This window comes from Pyrenophora tritici-repentis, chromosome 1, assembly GCF_003171515.1.
Source record: "Pyrenophora tritici-repentis strain M4 chromosome 1, whole genome shotgun sequence".
Taxonomy (NCBI): Eukaryota; Fungi; Ascomycota; class Dothideomycetes; order Pleosporales; family Pleosporaceae; genus Pyrenophora; species Pyrenophora tritici-repentis.
The window spans coordinates 9,227,551-9,251,618 of NC_089390.1; the positions used below are offsets into that span (position 1 = coordinate 9,227,551).

A 24,068-nucleotide genomic window follows, 5' to 3' on the forward strand; every position below is an offset into this window, starting at 1 on the left:
ATCCTTTCAATCTGCATTTCAGCAAAGCCTTTGCTGAGTGATGGGTATCATTGGGTATCTTATACTATATTTACCGCTAATTGAAAAGAACATGCAATCGTCTCCGCACCGTCAGGTCCGAAGTCCTTCATCCCAATCTACAAAAGTCTGGTCTTGGTGGGTCGGCATGCATTTCACCTTTGCCGGTGGCTTAGCCTCCCACTCGATCTTTCCATCATCGCCTTCGTTCGCAACATGTTTCGAGGCATATCCTTTCAACGCCTTGATCTTCTTTGCAGCAGCATCGCTGTATTCGACATTGACGCTCGGCACCACGGCGATCTTTCCATCGCCATGGAACCACATATCCTTCGCGAACAACTTCGGCTCTCCCTGAAAACACTCGCCTTCTTTGTGTGCGCGGAAAGCAATCTTCTTCTCCATGATTGGCTTGGCCGTGAACGCTGTCACACCATTCCAACAGGCGAAGACTTGGAAGGGTTTTGATTGCGACAACCGCGAGTGCGCCTTTTCATCGTTCCAGAAAAGGTTCCATGCAGAGTCCCAGCTTCCGTCCGGCGGGATATTAAAGAAAGTATCCCCCGTCATACCGCGCGCTATCCAGACGTCGTAGAAGGTTGGGTGCTCACCGACATAGGTCCAGTCCATGGCGCATGTCTGATCAGCGCCCTGGAATACGCGCTGATGAATGAGCTCGAGCATGTCCTCCATGCATAATGCGACATCGTTGGAGAATATTATGGTAGTATTCTCGTGGTACTTCTCTGGAGACTTCATGAGGTCGTCTAACGCCAAATTTCGCAGCTTAGCTAAGCCTTCGATACGGTCTGTTCCTGGGGTCATCGGATTGATGTCACTGCTCTGAAGGATGTATTTCACTCCCAGAAGTTGCATGCTAAAGCGCAGCTCTTTTAGTACTTCGTATGTTCCGTCATCCGACCGTCCCTCGACGATGGAAAGCACGCAGTTTTCGGGACCCAGATATTTTATCGTCTCAACGATTGAACCGATCAAGCGTGGTAGAAGGTCAACACATTTGTGCAAATCTAGTGCGAAAAAGTATTTGGGGGATGTCCCGCTTACGGACGACCTTGAGGCGCCGCCGTGGAGGTACGCATATCGATCCAAGTTAGGCGTTGGACATTCAAGACGGGGAAATGTTGTATCTGTTGATTCCATGATTGCGTGAATGTATCGTGGACTCTGTGCGAGAAGTGCAGCATCTCCTTTTCTCAACGGGTCTTTTGGTGGCTCCACCGGGTTTTTTGGGGCAGGCGCAGCCGCGACGGCCGAGGGCGTTGAATGAGTGTTTGCAATCCATCCTCGTGATAGCGATGTGCGAGAACTGTAGTGGAAAAAGGAAAACCCCGCAATGAGAGAGGCGAAAACTGCAAGCAATGCGATGGCCTGCAACAGCGATCGCATGCTCCTGGACGTCGCCATCAGAGGCTAATGGTGGTGCCTGTCGGGCGTTCGTGAGAAGTTGAGTAGAAAAGCCAAGAAGAGCTTCGCAGCAGATTGGGTAGGCGGCCGCTCTTCAGTTTAGCCAGTACGCCAAAGACATGTACTCGTGGCTCCGGGCCAGAGTACTGTAGGTCAGACAGATAGGAGATCCGGAAGAGTTGGTCGTGTGCGCACAAGATAACGGCTTCAAGTGAGAAGGTTTGAGTTTCTTGAATAAGGCGACGGCGAGAGGCAAACAGGATAAGCCACTCGGAAGACTGCAGCGTTCATGGCTGTGAATTCAGTGTGACGAACTCCGAACGCAAAAGCAGGCAATCTTACAGGAAGCACGGCTGCGATGAATTAATAATCGTCCCGCTGGCGCTTCGCGGAAGCACACGGCACTGTTGTAGCCAATCACATTAACCAGCATGATTGGCAAGCGCCGACTTCAAAATCGCACGCCTATCTCCACCCATGCTATGATCGATTTGATCAAATCGCTAGCAAAGTTTGAGTAACCACTTCGTGATCCTTCACCTCGCAGCGCTACACATGTGGAATCATGGCCAGAGACACGTTACTGCGTGTGCGGCGTGGTAAAGCGCCGCCATAAGAATGCAAGGTTCAGTCTCGAAAGTACCTAGGGTTTGCATTTTGCTTCTGGTAGCCTTTTCTTTGTACTGCGTCGTCATTCGTTTCTAGATCTGTACTTTGCATCTTTGCTATGTCCAAGTTCCTCTTCTCAGTCTTTACCCTAATAAGCATGATGCAGGTAGTAGCTCCAAGTCGAGTACTACCTCGCAATAGGCTACCATTTGGAGCTCTAGATGCAACACCTACATCTAACTCTTCCAACTTACCCAACAAAAGACAGGCTTTTGCTCCTGTGACTACCTGTGGTTACTCCAATGGCAATCCGGAGCTCCCCCGAACAGCAGATCCCGATTATGGATGTCGTGTAGATACTGCAAATGGACTGTGGGGTTTCTGTCCTACATCTGTGGTTTCAGCAAAAGACTGTGGTCTCGCAGGTGTATGCGTAGATTCAAGTTCTTGCTCGACGGGATGTGGTAGACTGTTTAATCGACCAGATATCACCACTTTCTCATGGTATGTTACCACCACTATCTTGGTAGTCGAGTCATTTTCTAACGTACTTCTTGTAGTGCCGCCAAACAATCCTGTTCCACAGTACTACTAGTCAACGGCCCTGATCAATCCTTCGAGTACATCGCATGCGGAAACCAAGCTAAAACCGATACTCTCTTCGCAGTCCCCAACGCAGTCTTAGCAACAACAACGTCATCGTCATTGACTTCTCCCACTACTCGAAGCTCATCCTTTGCTACCTCAACCACCCAAATCACAACATCAACAGCAACCCCAACACCTAAAGCCATGGCATCAAGTTCTGCTATCCTCCCCGACCTACTGCCATCCCAATCTATAACTCCCGCACTCTCCCAGCAAAAGCCCACAAACATCGTGCCCATAGTAGGCGGCGTCGTCGGCGCACTCGCACTAATCTGCCTGACTATCCTCGGTGTACTGCTCATCCAGCGAAAGCGTAGACCTGCAAAAAACGGCATACAACCCCCAGACTACACATTCAACGACCGGAACAACTTCGCCAGTAAAGCCGAACTTAGCACGCATAACTCGAGATATATACCGAAAGGGTATGGCTGGGATAGCAGTCATAGCCCGGTTGAGATGCAGGAGAGAAGTTATGTTAATATGAAGCCGGTGGAGCTGCCGGGGAAGGTAGGCGATATCGATGGGGTGAGGGGGGTTTGAGGATGGAGTGTTGAGGGTGCAAGGTTGGTGTGGTGATGTGGTATTCTTTTCTTCTGTGTAGGATAGTGGTGGAGGATATCAAGGAATATCAGCCTAGTTATATAGAGCAAAGGAAGGAGAAACAAGTGTAGGTAGTCATCGTAATTAACTCTAGGTAGAGTAATCGTCGCACGCGCGCAGATATTGATGTTAATAAAGCCACTACGATATATTCAGCACGCCAATAGGTAGTTTATGCAAGTTTTACTAGTTTCGGGACATACAGATATTAGAGGTCTGGAAAGAATGCTATCACAAGTTATTCTTTCATATCTTCTACAATCTAAGCTCATGATCATTGCGAGTGGTAGTGACAGGGATAGGGCTTACGGGAGACAGGATTAGTGCATGCTAGCTTACGCCAAGCGAAAGAAGACACTGGTACACTTGCCAACATCCAGCTAGTGTACCTCTCGACACGAACTTCTGTATTACAACATGGGACTTCGATCTCTACACGCGATGAATACATTTCATTCCATCATCATGGCAACGGCGTTGGCTGTGACAGCAGCCGCGCAGCCAATGTGTGTCATGTATCTGACAGGGTGCGCACCTCAATCCCCATCCGCCCCACCGAGGCCTTCACTCATGCATCGACAGCCAACACAACGTGGTCCCAGAACTATCCCTCGTTTCAAGTGTCACGCACGTTGAATTAGCATTTATGTCCACTTCCCTTTTTAATGAACCAGAGCCTTCTACGACTTGGCCGCTGTTCACAACCGTGGATACCGTAAGATCGCAATTCGCCCCAGGCACGGTGGTCATGGTTGCGATCGGTGGTTGGGGCGATACCGCCAGCTTCTGCGAGGCAGCAAAGGATGATTCGTCGCGCAAACGATTTGCACGTAACATTGCAGCGATGATTAATGATACTGGAGCTGATGGTAAGTCGTAAATGCTATATCCAGCGAACTACTTGGTAACGAGTACAGGTGTTGATATCGACTGGGAGTACCCCGGGTAAGCCCATCACACTTTCCTTTCAACAACACCCTCATCAACCATCCAAAACTTATACTCTCCCAGTGGCAACGGCGAAGACTACAAAAAAGTCCCAAACTCAGAACGAGCCTGGGAAATCGCCGCCTACCCTAAACTCCTCGAAGAGATCCGCGCAGCAATCGGTCCGTCTAAACTCATCTCAGCAGCCGTCCCCGGCTTACCACGTGACATGATGGCCTTCACTCACGAAACCGTGCCTATCATCAACAAATACGTTAATTTCTTCAACATCATGACGTACGACCTGTTGAACCGGAGAGATAACGTTACAAAACATCATACCGGTATCCAGCTATCCCTTGAAGCAATAGACGCGTACATCAGCCGCGGTGTCCCATCATACAAAGCTAATCTAGGCTTCGCCTTCTACACAAAATGGGCCAAAACCGCCCCCGACGGCGGCGGCTGCGATATCAACCCCGTAGGCTGTAGAACCGATCTCCTGGAAGATCCCGTGACAGGAGCCGACATGGGCAAAACCGGTGGTTTCTCCTGGCACGATAAAGTGCCAGAGGATGTGGTGCCATCTTTCCACAAGGCGTTAGCCAACGGGACGTATGATGCAGAGGGCGGCGGGTACTACTATTGGGATAAGGATGAGAGTCGGTGGTGGACGTTTGATACACCCGAGGCTATCAAACTCAAGTTTCCGGCGATTGTGGAGAAGAGAGGGCTTGGGGGGCGTGTTTGCGTGGGGTTTGGGCGAGGATGCATCGCAGTTTAGGCATCTGGAGGCGCTTACGGGGGGGGTTTGAGAGTTTTAAGCTAAGGAAGGAGAGGGCAAAGGAGGAGGAGAGGTCGGAGTTGTGATGACTGGGAATGAGAAGAGTGGTGTTAGCTTTTGCTAAAAAGAAGAAGATGGATATTTTGCTATCTCATAGATAGATTAGGAGAGCGCCATTGTTGATTATTGTGTAGTACATTACTCTGTCTGCTTAATCACTATTCTGCTCAAACCATCAAATTACTTAGAAACAAATTACTTTTCCGGAGCATAGATGTTTGCATGGTTTCGGCAAAGAATTGGAAGCAAGTATATACTTGCGTCAAGATACGTTCTACGGCAATGAGCTACGTGAACGCAGCATGTCTTAGGTACACCGGGCAACGATTGACGATAACCTCATGATCTACGGGGCGAGATCTGACATACACTCTTATTGTTCACTCAACCCTCAAAGTAACAGCCCACAGGAAAATACAAAAAAGCACAAACTCTATTACAAAAGCATGGAAAAAAATTCTATTTACAAAATTCGCAATATGATCAAAACACCAATCTCCAATACACCCTACTACTTCTTCTTTCTCTCCAGACTCGATCTTACATCACGTACGCGACCGCCCTCCCCAATCTCAACAAAACAATCAAAGTCCCTGATACCCTCCATACGATGTGCAACAACGAGAACAGTCATATCGTTTCCAAAGACCTCCTCCCTAAGCACCCGTTGTACAATCTTGTCGGTTTCGAAATCCAAACTCGCGGTAGCCTCATCCATGACCAAGAGTTTCCTTCCTGCGCCGCTATGTTGGTGTCGAAGAATGACTCGCGCAAGACATAATAACTGTTTCTGGCCGATGGAAAATGTTGCGTCAGAGGTACTCGTGTCAAGACCGCTGGGCAGGTTGGCTACGAGTGTTGATATGTTGAGTTTGGTGAGGATGTCGTAGATGTCATCATCGGATATGCTCATTAGGTCAAAGGGATTCAGGTTCTTTCGTATTGAGCTGTGAGGCAGCAGGAAGGGCGCTTGAGGTAATGTGAGGAGACGCTCACGTAGCGCTTGACGGCCAATCATGGAAAGTGGGATGCCATCTATGGATATGATGCCGCTGGTCTGGGGGACGAGGTTAAGTAGCGAAGAGAGAATGGTGGACTTTCCGCAGCCTGAGGCGCCGATAAGAGCCGTTTTGGAAGCAGGTGAGACCTCCACGGAGAAATTGTTGATGGTTGGGCGGTCTTTCCAGGATGCGGTCAGACTGGAGAAGCTGACGTGGCCTTGGGAGGGCCAGTCGGGCGGAGGCACACAGATTTCGGTTGATTGGTGTTCGGAAGGAGTTGTGAGAGCAAAGGTGCGGATGCGAGAGACCGCACCGATGCACATTTCGAGGTTTGTCCAGTTTTCGAGAAGAGCTTTGGTACTAACACCGAAATTGATGATACTAACGAGTGCTGTTCCGATCAGACCTGGGGCAATGTGGCCTTTGGTTTGAACGGCAATGGCTATGAAAACAATGGCAATACCTGCGACGACAGAGTCAAGGACGAGATTGAGCCAGCGTTGAACGCAGTAGAGAAGATAAAAAGGCTTCTGTGAGTAGTCGAGTCTCTCTAGAAATCGACGTTTGTAGTCTTTTTGGGCGTTGTACGCTCGAATAGCGGCCAGTCCGGACAGTGTTTCCAGGAAATGAGAGAAGAGTGGACCTTTTGCTTCAATGTCGAGGAGACGAAGCTGACGAGCCGTGCGGAGATAGAACTTCTGCAGGAGGAAGAAGACCATCAATACCGCTGGCATGGTGGCAGCGATATAGCCAGATGATACCGCAATCACGATGAGATTGCCAAACGTCGACAGCAGCTCTATTGAAGTATTGAAGAGAGCCAGCGGCAATTCCATATCGATAAGTTGAAGGTCTTGACTAAACCGATTGAGAAGGTGAGCAACGTTGTCGCCTGAGAAGAGTGAGAGTGGTGCGTCGAGAGTGGTCCGCAAAAGCACATTATGAAAGGCTGAAGAAGCACGCGGCATCATGTTGATGATGAGCACCAAGCATCCTGCTGCCAGACCGGCAATGGCGATCCATGCGAGACCAAAGTATGTTCCGAGATATAGGCCCAATCTGCTGTGCGGATGTTCTACGTTGTGCGCTGCCCACCATCCGACAATGTATTGCGGGAAGATGAGAGCGAACACAAAAACAGCCCCGAAAAAGAAGAAAAGTGTGAAATTGAACAAACCAACGTTTCGAACGTAGTATTTGTAAATGGTAAAATCTCCGGTGCGCCGTTGCTGTCCTGTAACTTCTGTGGCTGTTTGGGTTTCCAACGGAACGCTTAGAGCGATAGCTTTGTAATCGATATGCCCAAAATTCTTCTTCACGGCTTGGACGTGTGCTGAGACTGAAGATGCTAGCTTCCAGTAAGGGCCCTGCTCAGCAATCGTGCCGTCGGCCGCCAAGACAATAATATGATCTGCGGCAGACAGACGATGTAAAGCATTGGTGGCAAAGACGACCGTCGTGTTGCTCTTCCGCAGTAGGCCCTCAGGTCCAAGCAGACTGCTGAAGATGATCTCTTCTGTAGTCGCATCAAGCCCACTCATGACATCATCCATGAAAATCAGGGACCGCCGGGAATACACAGCTCTAGCGAGGCCGACGCGGGCTTGCTGACCACCGCTAAGGTTGGAGCCCCCGTCATCCACAATCTCCCGATCTCCGTTAGGGAGGCGGGCGATATCCTCACGAAGAGCACATGCGTCGAGAACCAAGCCATACCAGCGCTGATCAAGTGTGCTCGTGGCGACAATATTGTTCTGAATGGTATCATTGATCAGCCATGGGGCCTGACCCGCAAATGCGGCGCTGTTGAGGTTTGTGAGGAGATGTCCTTCGTTGAAGGTGGTTTCATCGAGCATTGCATGGAGTAGTGTCGACTTGCCACAACCCACCGGGCCGACGATGAACGTCAATGACCCTGGAGTGATAGAAAAGGTGGCATCCCGAACAACAAAGCCTTGCTCCTCGCTCCAACCGGCTGAGAAATTTGAGGCGGTGATGATGTCTTTGGTATCACATATAGGTGACCAGGCATCCTCTTTCGTGGTGATCGACAACGTTTCCAGATTCAGCGAGGACATCGAGCGGCGATTGTTGTCAGCGGACATGTACTCTCCTATGCGCTGGATAGCACCAATTGCTGCGACAAGACCGGAGATTGCATCCAGAATCATAGCCATGGGAGTCCGCAGCAGCGAGAAGATGGAGAGTGCGGTGAAACCAATCTCACTTGTGACAGGCGTGGTGTTGTTTCTCTTTGCCAAAAGAGAATATATGCCAAACGAGAGGACAGGACCCATGGCTGCAGTGGTATAAGATAGACAGACGATGAGGGCCAGCGCATTCTTGAACTTCCGAGATGCTTTAATCTCCTCTTGGCGGAGTTCTCGCAATTTTTCTTCCATGACGACTTGCAGTCCACCCATTCTGACTTCCTTGACAGCAGCGAGCGTGTCAGAGGTTGCTTTAATACGCTTCTCAATCCCTTCCAGCCAGAGACGTTGCCGCTGTCCCATACTCGCAGCGACCTGCAGACCAACTACACTGCAAAGCAGGAAGACGACACCAGGTGCGGCGGATGCTGGTCCAAGCTGTCGTTGTAGGAGGTAGATACCAACACCGATATCGATGCAGCTGGCCCAGCATTCATGCATGAAACGTAATCCAGTAGCAGTGCGTTCGACATCAGCGCTCATCAGGGTGACGGCGGATCCCTTCTGTGCGGTCGGAACAGATACGGTCAGAGTCTTGGTGTAGATGAGAGAAACCAAGGTACCTCGCAGCTTGGTGATGACACGGTATGTTTTGTGCTGGGCGTTGGCATTAGCGATGGCCAAGCCGATGTAGATGAAGGCGGTGGCTCCGATAAGGCCGTTTCCGAGCTGTTTCTCCAGACGAGAATCTGGAGTGGCAGTGGCGTAAGACACAACTGTGGAAAGTAGAAACGGTTGTGAAAAGGTGAAACCAGATAGTGCCAAACGAGGCAGCACACCCTCGAGAATGAGATTCTTGTGCGAGCTGAATAGAAGCTTGAGGAGAGCGCCAGGTGTGCGTAGATGTAAGTCGGACCATTGTTCCCATACTTTGTCGAAGAAGTCCCGTGAGCGTAACTCTGTGTCAATCGCTGGGAGATGTGGAACGTCGAGGATTGTCTTGGAGCCCAGCCAGAAGAGCGGATTCAGCCACCAGAACAATCCTCTGGTATAGACATTGGCTCTCGTCTCACGCGGGAGTCTTTGATCAGTGGTAGCTGCATTGGAGCAGATATTGATAACCAGGAAGAGAATCAGATGTACACCGACTCCGACGGAGAAGGTTATGGCAAACGGCCGGTTGTCCTGGATGATCCATAGTGTTCGGGTCCGGACGATGTCAAAGAGGAGGACAAGTCCGAGGTACAGAGAGAGGAGGGAGGTTGGTCGGGGACTCCGGTAATGCTCCAGATGGGTCAGGAGTGGCACGCATAGTGCCACGAACAAGCCAACGATAGCGGTGGGGATGGAGAAGGGAGTCCTCGGAGCCGAAACACAGAGTACGATGAGCTTGACGAAGTTGATGTGGATGAAACTGATGTGTGCTATCTGTAGCAAGCGTTAGTGAGTTCGATGTTCATGCTGGAGTGAGTGGAGACTGACCTGCTTGATCCAATATTGGTCGAGTCTGTTGCTAGTAGATGCACAGGGTCTTCTTCTCTGAAGCTGAAACACTCGTAATATCAAAAGGATGGTGAGTGTAACATTTGGGACCAGAGAGAAGAAGATCTCCTCAAAGAGCAGAGTGAAGTCGAATCCATTGTAGCAGGCCGGAACCGCTACAACGACTGGACCAAAGGCAGTCTCGTCGTGAATGGGACAAGAAAGGGGCATGGTTGCTGCAGTGACTTGATTGCTGCAGGGACTGCTGGGAGCCTCCCTGACTGTCTTCTGCTGCTTCACATTACTGCGTGGGTAAGGCCCCCCGCACTATGAATCTGACTGAATGGTTTTCTCCTGCACTGCCCGGATCAGGTGGTCGCCTCGCTGGCCCCAGTTGGAGCCTTAGGAAAGCCATGCCGTCAGCGTCGGGGTCTTTGTTCTGGACCCTGTCGCATGCACTGATGTGTCGGAAGAGGAGCAGCATCATCCTCATGTGCGGCTGGCAGAGGATTGTTGAGCAGGGGTCGCTGACCGACGCTAGACGTCAGCGGGCTAACGCTAACGGTGGACCGGCTGGCCGCCTTGCCAAGGCACGCTTGTTACAAGTTTGGTTGAAAGGATTGCTCTAACACACAACCCCGGTGCGGCATCTTCAAGGGGCTATAGACTTGACGTGCTTAGCCACCGAACCGATCATTACGCGAGACCAATCAAAATTTCATCCGGTATGTTTTAGGAAAAGCGTATGTAAGCCACACCTGCACGGCATTGACATGCTCACTCGCTGCCATCTCTCGCGTGCGATTTTAGATACGTTTCATGTAACTCGACAGCAATAAGCATACAAAACTGGTGGCTGACAGCGTATATGCGTACTTTTAAGGTTGTAAGGGCTTAGACGTCATGCAAGCCACTTCTGCCCCATCACTATACGTAACCCAATTGGGACCAAAGACGGCGACTGGCGCGTGTTTGTCGCACAGAATAGACGAACGCGCCTTCCCAGCGTACGGCACAGTTGCACTCAGCCTCATTGACCGCGACAACCAAAACAGCACTGCCCACACCTGTATCAATAACAACTGCCTCTTTCTCTTCATGTAGAAAACTACAATCCCACACCATCCCACTACACAACACATACACCACACATCTATATTTACGTTTGCTTGTTGTACCGCGCATGCGATGAGATTGTCACTTCCACTTCTCAGCGCCTTGCTGCTGCCTCTCCTCTCCGCTGCTTCTCCCACCCCCACTTCCTCTCTCACACTTGTCGCTCGAGCTGCCATCACCCCACCCCCTTTGGGTACTCCGCCTTCACGCCGCGATGACTACGCTCCGAGTATCCCGCCTCTCTCACTCGATCTCCCTGGAGAGCCAAACATACCATCTCTCTCCCTCGACCTTCCAGTTGAGACGTGCACCCCTGGTTTCAGCGCATACGCAACTCCCGGTCATGATGGATACGTTCCTGCGGAGGCGTGCAATGCGCTATGGGTCTACTTTCCAAACTTTGCGGCTGCAGTAGCTTTTTCCATTCTGTTCGGCATGCTCACAATTGCACACCTTTGTCAAGCAGTTGTGTATCGCAATGGCTTCTGCTGGGTCATCATCATGGCCTCTCTTTGGGAGACTGGTGCATATGCTTTCCGTGCTCTTGGTTCCAAGAATCAACAATCTGCCGGCATTGCAACTGTTGCTCAGATCTTGGTATTGGTAGCTCCCATCTGTAAGTGTCAAACTGATACATCATCTCTTCCCCTTCTAACATCTTCTTCCCAGGGGTCAACGCCTTTGCATACATGGTCTTCGCCCGCATTGTCCACTTCTACTCGCCCACTCGAAAAGTCTGGTACCTATCGCCTTCCGTCCTCGCTCTCGTCTTTGTGACTCTCGACATTGTCTCGTTTGTCATTCAGCTTGTCGGTGGTGGTATGGCTGGTCCCGGCGCAACTCCCGAGGCACAACGGAAAGGCTTGAACTTATACATGGGTGGTATTGGCATGCAGGAAGGTTTTATTGTTCTGTTTACGGGCTTGGTCATCAAGTTTCACCGTGATCAGATCCAGGCAGAACGAGTCGGACGTTTGGCTGCAGACAAGATTGGTGGCTGGAGATGGTTGACTTGGGCACTCTACGGATGCTTGTTGGCCATCACCATTCGCATCATCTACCGCCTAGCCGAGTTCTCCGGTGGTCTAGGCACGAACAATCCTCTTCCCAGTAACGAGCCTGTGTTGTACGTCCTCGAGTCTGCACCAATGTGGTTGGCTATTCTTGTGTGGAACATTGTCCATCCTGGTCGTTTCATTCATGGCCCAGACGCCAAGATGCCGCGCTCATGGCTGTCTCGCCATCTCTGCTGCTGCTGTGGCAAACGCCGCTGCGACGATTGCAATGGCAAGGTTGGCCATGCTGGTCCTCACCACCACCCCTTGGTAAATGACTCGGAGCTGGAGGAGAACCGAGAAATGCAACCTGTTAAGAAAAAGCACCGAGGTCGTGTTTCTGTCGCACAGGTCAACCCGTTCATGGACACACCATCTCGCGACAATTCTCCAAACGCCCTTCGTCCTCCACCAGCTGCCAACAACTATCGCGAAGCTAGTCCCGAGGCACCATCATACACTGCATACCGTCCTCACCGAGGCTGAAGAGAAACGATCAAACCCCTTCAGTTCCCCACTTCTACAGCAAGTCAACGCGAAAGCAGACTGTGCCTCATGAATAGATAGCGTGAAGACATGTGCAGGATGAGCTCCAGGGTCAACTGCGTCAGGCACGTTAGATAATCAGATACCGTTGAATATGATGTGCATCAGCAATTAAAAAGCAATCATGATTCCCACAATAGATTGCCCTGGAAATGCCAGAGCATACAACTCTCGCTCTTACACTCGTTGTGACCAAACTTATAAGAGAATGGTGATTCGATAGATCATATCGTATTGTGATAATGCTAAGTGCTGGATGCCCCAGCTTCGTCGTCTCAAGGCCACCTTCATCCTGTGATACTGGCTCTCCCAGCCAAATCTTGGTTTCAAACTTGGGCCATGTGACAACTATTCTTCTACTTAACCTCGGAATAAACCCTTGACCATTTATAATGTGCATCGTGAAGAGACCATTTCTATAAAAATGTAAGAATACTCTATGATAACGCAACTACCAGCAGGTGGACAACCCGACACGTCTACTACTCTACAAAACAGCATCCACCTCCTGCAACTCCTCAACTTTGACTTCGATACCATCCTTGGCAGTCACGGCATCCGCATCGACCTTCACTTCAACCTCATCGGGGAACATAACCTCATACCTCCACCCAAACCTATCCTCTCCAACTCCCCTAATCGCCTCCCCAATGGCCTCATTCAACTTCTTCGCTGCAGGCCCCGCCTCGTCATTCTCACAATACACAAACTTCTCCCCCGTCTCCTCATTCGTAATGCTGGAGATGGGCAGAATAGAAACTAAAACCCACGACTTAGCATCGGACCTCCAAGAAATTACAATATTGGGAAGAAGGGGAGGGGAGGGGGAAAACATACCAGCAGTACCCACAGCAAGCACCTCCTTGAAACTCTTCAACTCCTCCACACCAACTCGCCTCTTCTCCACCTTCCACCCCAACACCTCCTCCGCAAGCTTCTGCAGCGTATCACTCGTAACACTATCAATGACTTGTCTACTCTGCGGCACCACAACCGTGCCATCTGGCATCACGCCCACAAAACCCGACGACCCAAACTCCTCAATCTCCGTGCGCGTCCGCGCATCAAGGAAGAGTTGCATCGGAAACCCGCGCTTCATCGCCGCCTGCGCTGGTAAGATACCAGAGGCGTAGTTCCCGCCTACCTTGGCGTGGCCCGTTCCCAGCGGCGCAGCGCGGTCGTACGTCGTTGAGATGCACGCAGGGATTGGACGCACGCCGAGGTAGGTAGTCGCTGCGTGGGCATAGATAGCCAACGTGACTGTTTCAGGCACGGGAGTGAGGGACAAGTGAGGCGAGGTGGGAATGAGCAAAGGTCTGATATACAGAATCGCAGAGGAAGATGCTGGACCCAATAACTGCGCATTCGAACGGATGAGCAAATTCAAGGCCTCGAGGAAAGTGTCGAGAGGAGGGGATGGCAAGGCGATTGTAGCGGCTGAGTGGGTGAGACGGCGGTGGTGGAAAGTTGGGCGGAAAAGCGTGATTGTGTTGTTTGAGTGGCGTGTTGCTTTTAGCCCTTCAAAAGCTTGCATGCCGTAGTTTAGGGCGGGGGATAGGCCGTGGATTTGCAGGTATGGCGATGCGTGGAGGGTTGGCGGAGTCCATTGGGAGGTCGTAAGGTTGAAGGTTGTTTCCACGTGAGAGGGGATGGGCTGGGAGGGGGTGGCCTCGGTGTGGACGTTGAGGGTGAGGGTGTCCCAGTTGATTGTTGTGAGGGGGGCTGGGGGAGGTGCCATTGTGATTGTGGGTTTGGAGTATGTGTGTGTGTAGTTTGATTGCTTGCTACTGAGGTTTCGAATTGGACAAGTGAATTGATTGAAAGGAGCAAAAAATTGGTTGGTGATTTCGCTGCTGGAAAATCTTAAAGTCTCAACCGCGAAGATATTCTCGTTCTTCCTTCACAAGTGCTGATACTGCTCTATACACGCTAATCGTACAAGCTACACAGAAGTACACTCAGCGTCCATCTCGCCCCCCGCTCCCATATTCAGGCCACACAGTATCAACGTCTCCCGTCATCCCCTCGGTCTCAGGCCGTCTTGCTCCGTGAAGTCCTAAAAGAATCTCGCTCCGATTCCATATTCACGCCATGCATTTTTAGGCCCGTGGACATCACCTCGGCCTCAGGTCGTCTTACTCCATCTCAAACCATGGAAGATTTTCAATCTCCCGCCCCACCACCACCACCACTTCAGCGGTGTGAACCCTGCATGAAGAAAAAAAATCTTTGCCCTGACGCCCACCTCACACACCAAGGTCACACAAGTCAGTCAGCCACGTTTTGCGACCCCAGTCCAGTCAGACCGTCCCTGCAGAAAGAGTGCCGGCATCCTTCTGACAGTTCGTGATTCATCTATTCCCGTCTCTGTATCTCCCAAAACAGTGCCATGCTGCGAGAGTGAGAGCAAAAACTGGGTCGGAGGGGTTTTTGTTACAAATTGCATCTTCTGTGGCTTTTGTTAGAGCATGTCTGCTGTGCGTCTACCGTGCGTCTTCAGATGTCAAATTGGTATACTAAGGACTATTTCAGTAGGTAGACGGTGGATATTTAGGGCGTCCACGGAGTTTGTGTTCGTAAAGATGACTAGGGCGGGCATGCTGGTGTCAGTCAACGGATTTGTGCAACAAAGGATGACTGGAGGCGTCGCAGTCGCATGTGATAGAGTGAGTACTAGGTGTTATTTTAGCGGGAAAGGTGGATATACGGGGTCCACGGTGTCGTGTTCCAAACGATAACCGTGAAGGATCTGCTTGAGGTATGTGCGGGTGGTACATAGATTGAATCCTACGATCTTAGCGTGTAGGCCGCATAGGGCATCCACGGGGTTGTGTTCCTAAAGATGACTGGGGCAGAGCGCTTGTACCATCTGCTGGTTGTTGAGTGATTGACAGGTACTACTACCTAAGTGAGGTGGATGCAGGGCAGGGCGATCATGCAGTTGGGATCCGAAAAAGATGACTGGGATAGATTGCCTAGACCATCTGCACGTGGTTGAGTGATTGACAGGTACTACGATCTTAGTAAGATAGGTGCAGGGTAGGGCGTCCGCAGAGTTGGGTTCCAAGTGGATGGCTAGAACGGATTGCATGTCGCAGAAGCAGGTGCTCGAGTGAATAATACTTCTGTTTTGGTTGGTGAGGTGGGTATACAGCTTCCACGGGTTGGTGTTCCAAACGATGGCCGAGACAGGTTGCTTGTTGCGAGATGTGGAGGCAGCTAAGTCACATGATCCTTCCCAAAGCGAAAACATCGTACTTTCACTTCATCTCCGGCTAATCTGACAGGCTAATTCCAGAAAAAAGTACGGTAGTGCTCTGTATGCAAAGCTAGCACTCGAACGTTGTCAGCGCTCTAGGGGCTTATTTGAGGAAGGTGTGATCTGCGCGCCCAAGCCGCTGGCATGCAGTTGCGCGACAAGCAGATAACCGAAGCGGAAAAATTGTCAAAAACGGAGAAACTCAACAAGTCAAACGAGATGGAATCGTGACAGCGGATGCAAAGGAAGCGGCGGTGGTGGCGCAGGTAGCCGACGTGCGCAAAAGCTAAGCTTTCCATTACGTTATGAAGCTTATGCAGGACAGGGATCTCCTCAAGGTTTCGGACACCGAACGGCGGCTGCAACGGGACGGACCAGGAGGCCGGCCGGCGGCTAACAACTGCAACGGTTAGGCTTCCCGTTTCGGGTTGATGACCGCAACTCCACAAAGCTTGTGAAAACTGCATGCATGGTACTGCATATGCAAAAGTAAAAAGATGGCGTCAGATCAGGGTCCCTTTGCGTTTTGTGGCTTGCAGGGTCACACCCGGTCACATACTCGGTCCGCGTGCTGGATATTGCCCCATGTGGAGGATTACGTTCCTCTGAGCGAGACTGAGCTTATGGGTGTGGTACCGTATACTGCATGTTCGCATGGCTTGTGAATTCAGGCGCACTGTTGGAGTTCATGCCAGATCCAAATGCGCATGGCCCAGGTTGAGGTCCTGGGGGATGCTATACCTGGACGCGAACTATCCAGATCGATATAGCGTTTTCAGCTTCCGTCATGGCGTGGTCTTCCTGGGATGAGACACGGGAAGTGACAGGGGTGGACTTGTCTTGGTCTTTTACGGCCTCAGGCAGACACGGCCAAAGTCAGGCATAGTGTCACATGATCACACGAGCATGCACAGTCATGCTGAGTGTCTTACTAGGCCTGCTCTACCGGGGTTGATACCACCTGAAACGTTACTAGAATACATACAAACACTTGAATATCTTACATCAGACGTCCATGTACAAATTCAGGCAAGATTAGGCAAAATAAGGCCCCTGAAACTTACTAGGTGACGGGCGCAGTCAGGTACTGTCTGCCTGAAGTCTGGTCTGGTGAATGTTTTGCTAGGTAAGAATGACGAAGTCATTCACTATTATCGCCCTTTTCCTTTGGAAGGCGTGATATTGGGGTCATTGTGTATAGTTTGATAAGATTTATGAAATCTGTCAAAAATGAGTAGCATGGATAGGTAGAAGTCCTATTAGATGACTATTTCAGAATTGTTCCGTATCATCAATTGGTGGCAATTGGGAACGGTTGTCTGGGGGTCACTGTCTCGATGTGGTTGACGGTACCATGGCATGAATAGGTAGAACATCATAGAATGTCAGATAAATATTCAAGAACTCTATAAGCGGCCAGCCAAAGACTCAATATGCACAGAACGCCGTGACCAGGTTATCAAAAACTCCCACATATGAAAATCAAACATCCTCTCCACCACTCTCTGACCATCATGCCACCATCTCCACTATCAATTTTTGCAAAACAGTGCTTCCAGTCAACCTCTGCAATGAACTAACCCCCTTGTACGAAATATCAAACGGTTTCCCAGTGACGTTACTGATATACTTCCCAACTAATCTCCTTGAATCAATAGCCTTAGGCTCGATATACTGTTGAAGCACGCGTCGGAAAGCAGGCATCTTGGGCAACAAGAAACTACTATGGAAAGGCACATCAATGCCCTCCAACGGGATAGTAGCCACTCCCCGTTTGAGCTCAGGCATTTGATCTGTGATAGCAGCAGCTCTAGACGTAACAAACGCAGCCAGATCCTCAGGAGAAAGCTTCCTGTTCTTAGCAACGTAGTCCATTACGTCGCCCAGACAGGCCAATGCTTTCAATGTGCCAGCAGCAACGTACTGCTGAGTTTCGACGTTGTGGTTCACAACTTCCAGCAAGTCGTCGGGTAGAGTTGATGCGATGCTCGTTACAAGTTTCAGAAGTACGGCTGGTGTGGTGTTGGCGCGGCTGGGGTTCACCGCAACCATGGCGAATTTTGAACGGCCTTGAGCGTCTCTCTTGACGGCACTTCGCATCGTCAAACCGCGGTAGAATACCACCGAGAGAAGACTCTGGAAAGGCATGATCTCGCCGATTGTACTCAGAGACGTGTATTCGCCCAGTGAATGACCAGCGAACAGTGCACTTGAAGTGACCAGCCCTTGGCTCTTCAGATGCAGGAATTGAGCGCGCTCCATGACAGTGAGAGCGGGCTGGGCGAACTCGGTGCTGAAGAGTAAACCAGCGTTGTGTTGGAAGGTATAGCTTGTTGTCGTGGGCGTGATGGACTTGAAGAAGCGTTCTGGTCGCCCGTCGATGGACTCAACCGTCATCTTCATGTAATTCTCCCGAAGCTTTCTGCCGCGTCTTCCGCCGAAGAAGACAGTCAGTTGCTTGGGGTTCTGCTTGACGATATCGCTAATCAGGAAGCCGTATGTCTCTGAGTAGAACCTGTCGGCTTCATCCCAGACTTGGCGTGCAACCTCAGATGTGGTGTATAGGTCCATGCCCATGTCTTGCTTTTGACTTCCCTGGCCAGTGAAGACGTATGCTGTAAGCAGTTGGTCGACTTCGGCTTCACCTTCTAGGACTACTTGTTTGCTTTCTGAGTGCACAGCTTGGAAGTTCAGAATACGCAAGCCGTCCTTCATGGCAGTGTGGTGGATTTGAATATCCAAGACGCTGTTAGGAAGAACCATGTTTACGAACGAAGCCTTGTAAGACCGCATGTGTACTTTGTTGCTGCAACCAGCGGCTTTCTCGACAACCTGACGCACAGCAGCGCTGGTGTACATGCCGTGAGTGATGGGTCCGGGTAGATTGGCGTATCTCGCAACTGTTTGGGAGACGTGGATTGGGTTGAAGTCACCAGAGGCCCGTGCGTAGGCATGGTTATCGAGAGGTGTTGATACACTGAGAGAGCTTTTCCCTCCAAGAGGCTGCGGTATTGGAAGCGTATTGAGGCCGTTGATTTGTGTTCCACAGCGATTCAAGTAGTCCAATACCGGGTTGCTGATTGTTGGTCCTGCAGAGTAGTATCTCACTTCTCCTGCCGCACGCAGTACTTTTGTTTCAGGATCCTCGATGAAAATATGTCCACAAACTTGTAAGCTGCGGTAGGTTGTAGCAGATGCGAGATGGCCTAGAGTGTGCAAGTCGAAAACAAGTCTTTGACCAAGCAGAGACTTGTAGTCGAGGCCCTGTTCGAGTGACACCCACGCTTTGCTCTTGAGAACAGCAATATCAGCCATGCGATTGATGGTCACCACAATCTTGGGTTCCATTCTTCTCTCGAAGCATTCCCTGAAGTCGGTGTACGTTCCCCTGAAGAGGAACTCCGAGGTGACTTCCACTGCTGGAAGACCGTCCCGAGTGATGGTAGCCACGACTTCGACTGCTCGTCCAGCTGGGAGATTCCGAATAGCTTTGATCTCAGCTGTACTAGTAACTTTGTTGGAGACATCGAGAGGTCTCTCGTCCAGAACCTTGAACTTGTTCGACAGATGTACAAGACTCAAGAAGTCACATCCACTGGCACCGGCGAAGGTGGCCTTCATCATGGCCTCCCATGCCACGACGATGCAATGATCCAAAGGTACACTTGTTCTCGGCGTGCGAGATTGATCTGGCTGCTCAATGCTGTCCATGAAAGCTTGCACCAAGGACGGAGAGATCTTAGTTGGCTGGCTCTCTACAACAAGCTTCGAAAGGTCGAGATTCAGGGTACCTGACTCCACCTGATGCCGCTCAGAGCCGAACCACAGTCCATCGTAGAATTCCTGCAACATCTCGTTACGGCCCTCACTGATCTCGTGGATAGGATGAAGTGGGGTGTCGGACCGATACGTGAAGCGGAAGCAAAAGGTGAGCATGGATTTTCCCACAGACTCGTGCACAAACATTGTGACGAATATCAGATCGCCTTCCTTGCGGATCTCCAAAGACGGCTCACTACTGGAGGCCTTCTCGTAGACGATAAGAGAGGCTTCCGACGCCGAAGTTGCATCGAATAGCTCTACCCGTATGCCAGGGAGCGGAGCAAGTGCTTTCCGGATGGGATTGGGAATGATCATCTTGTCGCGGACGATGTCCTCAGACATGAGTAGGCTGGATAGCCATGTATGGTCAGCTCCAGCAAGAGCTCTGGCCCAATCATCAATGTGTGGTAGTCGATCTTGTGACGCTCTCTCGTTGATGTAGATAGCTGTCTCAGATCCTTGTTGGCTAATGCGACAGCACTCTGGGAGGTTTTTAAGGGATGATGTTTCGTCGCAGCGGACCGGTTGTTCATCCACTGGTAGGAGTGTTTCGTCACTGTCGTATACCTCTCTCAGGATTCTGGAGACGTGCTGTTGACTGATATTGCCCAGTATCTCCGCTACTGGTTCGTTGATCTTGGTAGAATATCCTGCCGCCACTGGGCCCTGCAGAATGCAAGTGCGCTGAGCGTCTTCATCAACCACTGCGGCAAGGTCCTCTGACTGCCAGAGCGAATCCTTCTTGAACCATGTTTCGAAGTCTTCGTCGAGGGCAGGGACGAAGGGAGGTGGCTTCTGGCCCTGGCGTTTACAGAGGAGCAAGAAGTATCGAGCATCGCTGTATGCGACGACCTTATCTGCCGACTTGCAGAATGTAACTACCTCTTTCAGAACCTGTAGAGGTTCCTCCATATCGAGCTTTGGCGGCACAGACCGCTGCAACCGGCTGCACATGCGACGAACAAAGTCCGCTGTAAGCTGCTTGTAGCCCTTGTCAATCCAGCGAGACTCTTTCGCGACATAGCAGAGCTGAATGAGACGATGAAGAATGTCGGCGTAGGTCATGTCTTCCAGGTCGACAGCGTTGCCTTGGCTGTCAACTCCAAACCAGACCCTTTGGAAGTCGTCATTGAGCCGCTTGATGATATACGATTTCATCTGCAGCAGTTTTGCCAGTCTCTGAGTCCTGTCGGATATGCTGAAGATCTTTCCATCAAGCTCTCGCCAGAGAAGAACACCTCGAGTCGCCAACTTGTGAATGGGCTCACCCATCTCGCTCTTGACTGTGACAATGCCACCGACTGGGGTTTTGTAGCTCTGCTCCCACGACGCTTCATCGTCGATTCCAGGAGTCGCCACGATCGCTTCTTTGGCTCCTTGACTAGTCTTGGCCTCCTTGGCGACCATCATCCGGCTGCCGAATAGCACACCATCGAACGGCATAGGTTGAAGACCGAATCGCAAAGCCCAGTTTCCAGAAAGATAAGGGTAGGTATCATCGGCACCACCAAAGCCACTTCCGGCAAGTAGTACGATGTTGTCGCATCGCCTAATCTTGGCGTACATCTTGATGATTGGATCATGGAAGTCTTCATAGGAATGGTGGCCACCACCCCGACCAGAGGTCCATTGCAATACAATCGGAACATCTGGGTTCATACGTGCAATGGCGATGACCTGGCTAATCGAAGAAGTCGACCCGGGTTTGAAGGACAGGTACTTCAGGCCGATATCCAGGTACTCTCTCAGAGCTTCAGTGGAAGGGACACCGGCGCCGAAAGTGATACCGTCAATCGGGAAACCTTCAGATCGAAGCTTTCGGATGAGTGGAAGTTGCCATCGCACCTGGCGGGGACTAGCATAGATGATGTTGATGCAGATGCCTCTGCCGGATGGGATCGAGCTAGCGAGGCTTTTGATAGCATCAGTGAAGCTTTCTGCAGTGTGAAGACCACCTGCTGCGAACTCCACATGATAGCCTGCGGAGACGATAGCACTAACGAACTCCCACGAAGCTGTTGTCGGAGTCATGGCTGCTACCATGAGGGGTGGAAGGCCGAGAAGGCGGGTCATCTTGTTCCGGATCTCGATACCTCCCTCGGTCTGGACTAACCGTGGCGAGTATCTCTCGACCCAGTCTGCACCGAAGGTAGGCTTGGCACTCAGCAGCTCAGCCATATCTCCGAGCTCAGGTGAAGCGCTTTCAGCAAGGCCAGCAAGAATCACTCTCAGTCCAGTCCCCTCTTTGTTACGTAATAAGAGAGAACAGACACCAGATGGGCCACCTGGGCCAAAGTCGACTGCATGCGTGGCAGCTTTGAACCCAGTAGATAAGGGCCAATCGTCAACCTCACATAAGATCATCTTAACAAGATCAGGGATGATGCTCTCAGCTCCCGGCTGCCGGAGATCCTTTCCGGTATGAGTGTGATAGACAGGCACCCTGAAACTGCTTGGGCACAGTCTTACACTCTCTAGCGCAGCCAATACGCCGGGAACTGCCTTGTCGAGATGTGGTGTATGGAATGGTGCTGATATAGGCAAGAACTGGAGCGAGAACTCCGGTTTCCTTGATGAGAACGGCTTCTTGTCTTGGAACTCTTCCGGAGACGCCTTCAGTCGGCGTAGCGTTCTTGCAAGAGCACATACTGAGAGTGTAGGCCCGGCTACGACAAAGTTTGTGCGTCCGTTGATGAGTGCGATGGAGACTCGCTGGCTCTCATTAAGAAAGCCATTCACCTTATTCATGTAGGACTGCAGGCGCTTCAAATCGCACCCTGCAACGTTAAGCATTGGAGTCGGAGATCCTTCGCCAGCGTTGGTAGTTTCCGCTATGACAGAAGCCGGGATATCCATATCCGGTGTCGCTTCCTGAGCGGCAACACCGATCTCGAACAACACAGTCAATGCTTGAACAAGAGCGTAGTGAAGTGACTCCCATGTTGTGGTTGTTGAGAGAGTGGCAGCAACGACGACGCCTTGACTATGGCCTGCCATTCCTTTGAAGATGTGGGTCACTTCTCCTGGTGTCTTTTTGAGAGACCAGCAGATGACGGCGTATGTGGCGAACTGTAACAGTCCTATGAGAGGAAAGCTGACAGGTGCTGATAGTAGGTAATTCTTCGAGGGGGCACCTTCAGGTCTCTGCAGCCATTGCGTGATCTCTAGACCATGCTTGAAGTGCTTGAGGCAGGATGAAGATGCGTTCCGGAGAAAGGCCCGGAGAGTGTCCTCAGCAGTCGCCAGTATTGGTTCGACGACATGTGTATATGTGTCGAAAAGAGAGCGCAGCTCTTGTAGATAGTCTGAGGTATTCCCTTGACCGCCAAAGATGGCGTAAGTCTGAGTTGTTTGGCTTGCGCTTTGGTCGAAGAGGGCAGTTCTTGGTGCCGTCCTCAGGCTCGATTGTCTTATATGTTGGTTGGCGGCCACATACGCTTGTATGACATTTTGCCTTTGCAAAGGTGTTCCGGGAAGATCAGACACGATGCTTTGGATGCTGGAGTCTCCAAGGAAGTCTGATTCTATCTGGGCTAGAAGAAGCTCAAGGCAGTTGGATTGAAACAAGCCTTGAGGTTCATCCTGCTCGTATCGCATGACGTGTAGTAGAAATTGGGATAACAGCTCCAGTACAGAGGCAGGCGGGTCGGCAATGCCATCTACTTTGATCCGAAGATCTGCTGTGAATTTCTCCCATAGCTGGAAGACATGGCCTTGTAGGACCTCGGGAATGTGCCATTCGTACGCCAAGCTTAGGTACTCTAGCCGTGTCGAACGGACTGAGCCTGGTGTAGATGCCAGACAGAGTGAATATGGGGATGAAGAACTGAAGTGAAATGACATGTCGGAGTCCATTGTGCTGGTTCTGGTGTTCGAAAACATTGGAGAAAAGATAGGAAAAGAGGATTTCATCACAGCGACGCGGACTACAAAGTAGTCAAAATGCCATGATACCTGATGACCTGGACCGTATCTTGAATTACCCGAAGCCTGGAAATTGGGCCAGACGGCAAGTTGAATCAGGACCACAATTGCCGTATTTGGGTTCCACTCCGTAGGGCGCCGTGTTTAGATAGCGTTGTTGGCGTTTTTTGAAGCTATGCGGGCACTACTGAGGGGCTACTTAACGAGGCAGCCAGGGGGCCGGGGTCGGCGCTTGGACCCCTAATTTGGGATGTTAGACGAAGCTCACCAAAGCTCGCATCAGACAAACATGTGGAATTGCGTGCCTTGGGCCTACCACGCCACGCATCTGACCTGCATAAAGCGTCGGAAACGGGCCCGTTTCATCCTATTCTCTGTCTCTGAGTAAGGGCAACTGCAGTAGTACTTTTCAGACCGGATTGAGTCTTCTTGTGGCGTTATGATGTGACATCAACTTGTGAAAGGCGTGACCTCGTGAAGAATCCTTCAGGTGCAATAATAGCGGCCTCGGCCCTTCAGGTTGGAAGGCATCCAACTACCGCATCACGGCTTACGTCTATATGAGTTGAATTGTGGCGTCCCGGTGTTACATCGTGGTATGACTCGAAGTGCTAAGTTAATCCCAGATCAAGATATTGT

The 24,068-nt window shown here is 50.9% G+C and overlaps 8 protein-coding genes across 8 annotated transcripts; 4 read left to right on the top strand and 4 right to left on the bottom strand.

Moving 5' to 3' along the window:
- Positions 1 to 111: 111 nt before the first annotated feature.
- On the bottom strand, positions 112 to 1,425 carry PtrM4_035780 (alpha-1,3-mannosyltransferase CMT1; the record flags this gene model as incomplete). The annotated part of the gene is made up of 1 exon (XM_001939390.1): positions 112 to 1,425. The coding sequence occupies one exon, from the start codon at positions 1,423 to 1,425 to the stop codon at positions 112 to 114; it is 1,314 nt and encodes a 437-aa protein (XP_001939425.1).
- A 745-nt stretch (positions 1,426 to 2,170) lies between these two features.
- PtrM4_035790 (uncharacterized protein) lies at positions 2,171 to 2,647 on the top strand (the record flags this gene model as incomplete). The annotated part of the gene is made up of 1 exon (XM_066104127.1): positions 2,171 to 2,647. The coding sequence occupies one exon, from the start codon at positions 2,171 to 2,173 to the stop codon at positions 2,645 to 2,647; it is 477 nt and encodes a 158-aa protein (XP_065966329.1).
- A 197-nt stretch (positions 2,648 to 2,844) lies between these two features.
- PtrM4_035800 (uncharacterized protein) lies at positions 2,845 to 3,243 on the top strand (the record flags this gene model as incomplete). Its single annotated transcript, XM_066104128.1, has 1 exon — positions 2,845 to 3,243. One exon carries the CDS (start codon positions 2,845 to 2,847, stop codon positions 3,241 to 3,243), a length of 399 nt encoding a protein of 132 aa, XP_065966330.1.
- A 706-nt stretch (positions 3,244 to 3,949) lies between these two features.
- On the top strand, positions 3,950 to 5,014 carry PtrM4_035810 (uncharacterized protein; the record flags this gene model as incomplete). The annotated part of the gene is made up of 3 exons (XM_001939391.2): positions 3,950 to 4,172; positions 4,221 to 4,248; positions 4,315 to 5,014. The coding sequence occupies 3 exons, from the start codon at positions 3,950 to 3,952 to the stop codon at positions 5,012 to 5,014; spliced, it is 951 nt and encodes a 316-aa protein (XP_001939426.2).
- Positions 5,015 to 5,582: 568 nt separating this feature from the next.
- PtrM4_035820 (MdlB, ABC-type multidrug transport system, ATPase and permease component) lies at positions 5,583 to 9,938 on the bottom strand (the record flags this gene model as incomplete). The annotated part of the gene is made up of 3 exons (XM_001939392.2): positions 5,583 to 5,585; positions 5,628 to 9,653; positions 9,708 to 9,938. The coding sequence occupies 3 exons, from the start codon at positions 9,936 to 9,938 to the stop codon at positions 5,583 to 5,585; spliced, it is 4,260 nt and encodes a 1,419-aa protein (XP_001939427.2).
- Positions 9,939 to 10,895: 957 nt separating this feature from the next.
- Positions 10,896 to 12,364, top strand: PtrM4_035830 (RTA1 domain containing protein; the record flags this gene model as incomplete). Its single annotated transcript, XM_001939393.2, has 2 exons — positions 10,896 to 11,439; positions 11,493 to 12,364. 2 exons carry the CDS (start codon positions 10,896 to 10,898, stop codon positions 12,362 to 12,364), a joined length of 1,416 nt encoding a protein of 471 aa, XP_001939428.2.
- Positions 12,365 to 12,911: 547 nt separating this feature from the next.
- Positions 12,912 to 14,162, bottom strand: PtrM4_035840 (IlvE, Branched-chain amino acid aminotransferase-4-amino-4-deoxychorismate lyase; the record flags this gene model as incomplete). Its single annotated transcript, XM_001939394.2, has 2 exons — positions 12,912 to 13,183; positions 13,262 to 14,162. 2 exons carry the CDS (start codon positions 14,160 to 14,162, stop codon positions 12,912 to 12,914), a joined length of 1,173 nt encoding a protein of 390 aa, XP_001939429.2.
- Positions 14,163 to 17,195: 3,033 nt separating this feature from the next.
- On the bottom strand, positions 17,196 to 23,360 carry PtrM4_035850 (fatty acid synthase subunit beta dehydratase; the record flags this gene model as incomplete). Its single annotated transcript, XM_001939395.2, has 1 exon — positions 17,196 to 23,360. The coding sequence occupies one exon, from the start codon at positions 23,358 to 23,360 to the stop codon at positions 17,196 to 17,198; it is 6,165 nt and encodes a 2,054-aa protein (XP_001939430.2).
- Between the last annotated feature and the right edge of the window lie 708 nt (positions 23,361 to 24,068).